The 6,339-nt window shown below is 45.9% G+C and overlaps 1 protein-coding gene across 2 annotated transcripts; it reads right to left on the reverse strand.

Moving 5' to 3' along the window:
• Window positions 1-1,826: 1,826 nt before the first annotated feature.
• LOC115248277 (tissue factor-like) lies at window positions 1,827-6,305 on the reverse strand. 2 transcript variants are annotated; one of them, XM_029831862.1, is made up of 5 exons: window positions 6,059-6,305; window positions 5,696-5,834; window positions 5,176-5,357; window positions 4,924-5,089; window positions 1,827-2,336 (listed from the first exon to the last, which is right to left on the reverse strand). In XM_029831862.1, exons 2-5 carry the CDS (start codon window positions 5,790-5,792, stop codon window positions 2,191-2,193), a joined length of 591 nt encoding a protein of 196 aa, XP_029687722.1. In that variant the 5' UTR covers window positions 5,793-5,834; window positions 6,059-6,305; the 3' UTR covers window positions 1,827-2,190. The 2 variants fall into 2 exon arrangements, with proteins under 2 accessions (XP_029687722.1, XP_029687721.1); XM_029831861.1 differs by having other exon boundaries at window positions 5,696-5,889; window positions 6,059-6,304.
• Window positions 6,306-6,339: the final 34 nt, after the last annotated feature.

Below are 6,339 nucleotides of genomic sequence, written 5' to 3' on the forward strand. Positions count from 1 at the left end.
CCCTCATGGTTACTAGCTGCCCCCTCATGGTTACTAGCTGCCTCCTCGTGGTTACTAGCTGCCTCGTCATGGTTACTAGCTGCCCCTCATGGTTACTAGCTGCCTCCTCATGGTTACTAGCTGCCCCCTCATGGTTACTAGCTGCCTCCTCATGGTTACTAGCTGCCTCCTCGTGGTTACTAGCTGCCTCGTCATGGTTACTAGCTGCCCCCTCATGGTTACTAGCTGCCTCTTCATGGTTACTAGCTGCCTCGTCATGGTTACTAGCTGCCTCCTCATGGTTACTAGCTGCCCCCTCATGGTTACTAGCTGCCTCCTCATGGTTACTAGCTGCCCCCTCATGGTTACTAGCTGCTGTTCCCTTCAGGTAGGTCAACCCCATCAGTTGTGATCACCTTTCCTCTTCTAGCTACCATCCGCCCACATTTATCTAGTCCGAATGACATCTCGATGTCCTTGCTGTAGATCCTAGTGAGGTGAATCAGGTCATGCTCATTCTTGACATACAGCTTGATGTCGTCCATGTAGAGGAGGTGGCTGATGGTTGTTCCACTTCAGAACTGGTACCCATAGCCACTCTTGGTGATGATCTGGTGAGGGGGTTTAGGCCTATGCAGAACAGCAGGGGGGGGGGGGGGGGGGCAGAGCATCTCCTTGGTATTTGCCACATCTGATGCTCACCCGTGCAATTGGCTTTGAGTTGCCTCCAGAGTCGTGTTGCACAGCTTCATGGAGTTCTGGATGAACTCTCTTAGGTTCCTGTTGGTGTTATACAGCTTTAGGCACTCCAGTATCCATGTGTGCAGCATTGACTCACAGGCCTTCTAGTAATCAATCCAGGCAGTGCACAGGTTGGTGTGCCGCGTCCTACAGTCCTGGGCGACTGCCCTGTTGACCTGTTGACCTGGTGGTGTTCCCTATGCCTTTCTGTGCTCTGCTCATGGATGGATCCATGTGCCTGCTGATCTTAGCCGCTAGGATGCCTGATAGGAGCTTCCATGTGGTGCTGAGGCAGGTTATGGGCCGGTAGTTGGACGGTATTGTGCCCTTCTGGGGGTCCTTCATTATGAGGCCTGTCCGGCCCTGGGTTAGCCACTCTGGGTGGTTCCCTGATGTTAGCAGCTGGTTCCTCTGTGCTGCCAGGCCTTCATGGAGTGCAGTCAGCTTCTTGAGCCAGTAGGCGTGGATCTTATCGGGCCCTGGTGCTGTTCCTTTATAAAACACACGATCAGTTTTAGTAGAAAGGGATTTCGGGTGGTGGCATTAGCATAGCTTTAAGCTTTGAACTATGGTGACTGGTTCAAACCAAGGCCATGTGGGTGAAGAACACAGCCCAGGTTTTTAGAGGTTCCTGATGAATTCTCTCATTGAGCCTCCTTTCAGATGATCAGGACCTTTTCATTGATCCTAACTGACACAGAGCAGGTAGCAGATCTGTGAAGGTTCCTGCCCCTTTAATTCTACATGTGATGCAGCTGAGCTTTGCTGTTTACACGTGGTCGTTTAAGCTGGTTTCCTGCTGATGGAATCCACGACGTTTCCTGTTGTGTCGTGCCAGGAGCGTCTGCAAGTTTTGTATGTGTCTGAGGTTTCATCCTGTCAGAGTTGGAGAATCAGCCAGAACTTTCTTCATCTCCTGTCACACTCTCCAACATGGTCGCTGCTTTGTTTTTCAATGAATCAATTCAGAATTCAATCAGTGAGATGAGTGGCTGCTCACCCCACCTACACAACTAAATGAAACTATTCTATATGTGTAGAAGTATATAGATATAAAAATCTAAAGAAATAACATCTGAAGCGTTATGTACATTGATTAGTTTTTATTCCCAAGGTTTTAAAGCACCACCACCATACACACACCATTATTTTTATCAGTATACTCTAAATATAAATACACAATATTTCGGTGATTCATTTTAATTAACCAATAAATTAAGCATAAGGAAAAGACATTTCTCCTGGTAGTTGAGACAGTTCCTGTACATTAGTGCCATAAATATCTGCATTCTAACTCATTCAATCATAAAAAACCAACCTCTCACAACAAATAAAAGGAATGGAGTCAATCCCATCCAGCAGTAGGGCCATCCCTGGGCAGCAGGTCACGCTGGGATCCCACATGCTGCTCAGTAGTTTCACAGAATCACCTGAGAGCTCCGGCTGCTTCAGCCACAGTCACCTGTGGAACTATATGGGAGCTAGCGGCACGGCTTCTTTCTCCTTCTGCAGGACTTTCCTTCGGTGCTTGCAGCAGGCCACCGTCGCCCCGATAATGCTGCCAACCAGCAGCAGGATGAAGAGGACGGCCACAAAGATCACTACCGGCGAATAGTCTAGCAAAACCAGACAGAAGAAGGACCTGTCATGCTAGTTTACATCATCAATAGATTTGATGTAATATCTATATCAAATGGAGGGCTCCAAAGATCCAGGCAGCCGCCAAAAAGCTCCATGAACCTTTAGGTCATTAACATTTGTAAAACTGTTTACAAGGTGGATCAGTCTCTCACTGCACCCTAACCCCAATCCCCTAACCATCTAACCCTAACTCTAACCCTCTAACCCTACCCCTCTAACCCTCTAACCCTAACTCTAACCCTACCCCTCTAACCCTAACCCTCTAACCCTAACCCTCTAACCCTAACTCTAACCCTCCCCCCAACCCTCTAACCCTCCCTAACCCTCTAACACTAACCCTACCCTCTAACCCTAACCCTCCAACCCTGCTAACCCTGCCCCTCTAACCCTAACACTAACCCTAACCCTTTAACACTAACCCTCTAACCCTCTAACCCTAACCCTGCCCCTCTAACCCTGCCCCTCTAACCCTAACACTAACCCTAACCCTCTAACACTAACCCTCTAACCCTCTAACCCTAACCCTCTAACCCTGCCCCTCTAAACCCTGCCCCTCTAACCCTGCCCCTCTAACCCTAACACTAACCCTAACCCTTTAACACTAACCCTCTAACCCTCTAACCCTAACCCTCTAACCCTAACCCTCTAACCCTAACTCCTAACCCTAACCCTATTTATGGTGAGTCACCATTCTTCTTCTTCACTGGAGCTCTTGATGTCATCGTTATTTTTACATTTGAAGTCATCTTGCCTGAGCCCGGACTCAGGAGAAGGTGCTGTCTATCTCTAGAGTCTATCTCTAGAGTCTATCTCTAGAGTCTATCTCTAGTGTCTATCTCTAGTCTGTCTCTAGTGTCTATCTCTAGTGTCTATCTCTAGAGTCTATCTCTAGTGTCTATCTCTAGTGTCTATCTCTAGTCTGTCTCTAGTGTCTATCTCTAGAGTCTGTCTCTAGTGTCTATCTCTAGAGTCTGTCTCTAGTGTCTATCTCTAGAGTCTGTCTCTAGTGTCTATCTCTAGAGTCTATCTCTAGTCTATCTCTAGAGTCTATCTCTAGTCTGTCTCTAGTGTCTATCTCTAGAGTCTGTCTCTAGTGTCTATCTCTAGAGTCTATCTCTAGAGTCTATCTCTAGAGTCTATCTCTAGTGTCTATCTCTAGTCTGTCTCTAGTGTCTATCTCTAGAGTCTGTCTCTAGTGTCTATCTCTAGCTCTAGAGTCTGTCTCTAGTGTCTATCTCTAGAGTCTACTCTAGTGTCTATCTCTAGTCTGTCTCTAGTGTCTATCTCTAGTGTCTATCTCTCTAGTGTCTATCTCTAGTGTCTGTCTCTAGTGTCTATCTCTAGAGTCTGTCTCTAGAGTCTATCTCTAGAGTCTATCTCTAGAGTCTATCTCTAGAGTCTATCTCTCTCTAGTGTCTATCTCTAGTCTGTCTCTAGTGTCTATCTCTAGTGTCTATCTCTAGAGTCTGTCTCTAGTGTCTATCTCTAGAGTCTATCTCTAGAGTCTGTCTCTAGTGTCTGTCTCTAGAGTCTATCTCTAGAGTCTATCTCTAGAGTCTATCTCTAGTGTCTATCTCTAGAGTCTGTCTCTAGAGTCTGTCCTAGTGTCTATCTCTAGAGTCTGTCTCTAGTGTCTATCTCTAGAGTCTATCTCTAGAGTCTGTCTCTAGAGTCTGTCTCTAGAGTCTGTCTCTAGTCTATCTCTAGAGTCTGTCTCTAGTGTCTATCTCTAGAGTCTATCTCTAGAGTCTGTCTCTAGTGTCTATCTCTAGAGTCTATCTCTAGTGTCTATCTCTAGTGTCTATCTCTAGTGTCTATCTCTAGTGTCTATCTCTAGAGTCTATCTCTAGAGTCTGTCTCTAGAGTCTGTCTCTAGAGTCTGTCTCTAGAGTCTATCTCTAGAGTCTGTCTCTAGTGTCTATCTCTAGAGTCTATCTCTAGTGTCTATCTCTAGTGTCTATCTCTAGTGTCTATCTCTAGTGTCTATCTCTAGAGTCTATCTCTAGAGTCTGTCTCTAGAGTCTGTCTCTAGTGTCTATCTCTAGAGTCTGTCTCTAGAGTCTATCTCTAGAGTCTATCTCTAGTGTCTATCTCTAGAGTCTATCTCTAGTGTCTATCTCTAGAGTCTGTCTCTAGTGTCTATCTCTAGTGTCTATCTCTAGAGTCTATCTCTAGAGTCTATCTCTAGTGTCTATCTCTAGAGTCTATCTCTAGTGATCTGATCAAAGCTACAGGTTTACTTTGATGTCACTGACGTTCTCAAAGTAAAGGCAAATATTTGCTTATTACAGTGAATAAATTCCATTCAGCAGGACGTTTGCAAAGCACGTTCATGTATGATGACATTTGTCCAAATGTGGCCAAAGCAAAGCAGTGCTTACTATTTATATATATACATATATACAGTATGTCTTATCTTATTTATCTTATTCTAGTGTTTATTGTCTTCTCTATGTTGAATGTTGCAGCGTCACACAGACAAATTCCTGGCTTGTGTAATACTGTGTACTACATGAACAATGGCAATAAATAAATCTGATTCTGATTCTGATTCTGCTTTACCTTTTAAAATGGAGCTGTTTTCCTCTGAGCACTGGAACTGGCTCTCCTCTCCCAGTTGTTTGGTGATGGTTCTGCTGGGGATGTATGCCTGGATGCTGAAGCAGTAGCTCTCTCCCTGGTCAAGGTTGGTCAGCTCGATCACATTGGTCTTAGAGATGTGCTCTTTCTGGAGAGCAGAGGAGAACAACTCGGCATGAAGTGGCGTGCCCTGCTCGTGCGTACCAACTCATGAACGTGGGAGACGTGGCTCACCTTGCCCGTGCTCTTATTTTTCCTATAGGTGACTTTATACATCAGCTGGTCAGAGAAGATATCTCTAATGTTGAGCTGGCGGCCGTCTTTAAACAGGGCAGTGAGAGGGTCAGTGACAAATAGGCTGGTCTTCTTTTTGTCTGCACTCACTTCCAGCTTGAAGTCCGGTTTTCCTATATCAGCTACATGACAAGGAAAAATAAGAATGAATAAATCTGGGCTGGACTCCCATGTGGCCCTTGAATGCATGTGTTTAAGAATGTTCTTCGACGCGCAGGTTTGAATACAGAACTAAAATATGAAGGTGAGGTTGCTAATTTCCTAGCAACAAGCACATTTTTAGATAGAGACAATAATGGCACATAAAGCAGCACCAGCTTTTCAGTGGTGAGCTCTTTTCCTGGGAATTTCACACTGTCTGGAGGAGAAACGTGCACGCTCCATCCAGGCTGTGGGACTAGAACTCCTGGACTCATTCCTAACGCAGGAGAACACAGCAGACATGAGCAGAACCACCTACTGTCATTGTAGGGGCAGAATCGTGGTGACCTGCTGTAGGGAAACTCTGTGAGTTCCGAGGTTTCGCCGAGCGGCGGTTCGGACAGGATTTCAGCCATGTAACTGGACCTCAGCTCGGTCAAGGAGTTGGACAGGTCACACTGTGGGAATGAGGAACGGATACAATGAGGGTTTCTCATTTTGTCTCCACCAATCCTGAAAGATAAAAAGCCGGAGTTAAGTGTGCATTCTTCTCTGATCCTGATCCACCTTCCTGGAGAACGGTCCTGGATCAGTAAGAGATTCATATCGCCGTTCTGCCAGTAACATGACTTTCAAGGCTCCATTCCCACCCGTTAGAATCAGAATCCGTTTCGTAACTCACCTGAAGAATTCAACTGTGTAGGAGTACAGATGGGAGGGTTTGGGGTCCCAGGTCAGCACCGTTTTAAAGTTGGTGGATTTCCAGGTGACATTATAGGCTCGAGGGTAGGAGGCTGCAAAAGGTTGGAATGTCCCGTTAGAGCGACTCTCCAGCACGCATGTATGGGAAGATTCTTGTCATTCTGGAAGTTTTTCTGAGTCAACAGCAAACGGCACCGAGTGTCGAAATAACGCGAGCCCATTTCCGAACACCGAGTCCCAACTTCATTTTCATTCCCAAAT

Source organism: Takifugu rubripes, unplaced genomic scaffold (assembly GCF_901000725.2).
Source record: "Takifugu rubripes unplaced genomic scaffold, fTakRub1.2, whole genome shotgun sequence".
In the NCBI taxonomy this organism is placed as follows: Eukaryota; Metazoa; Chordata; class Actinopteri; order Tetraodontiformes; family Tetraodontidae; genus Takifugu; species Takifugu rubripes.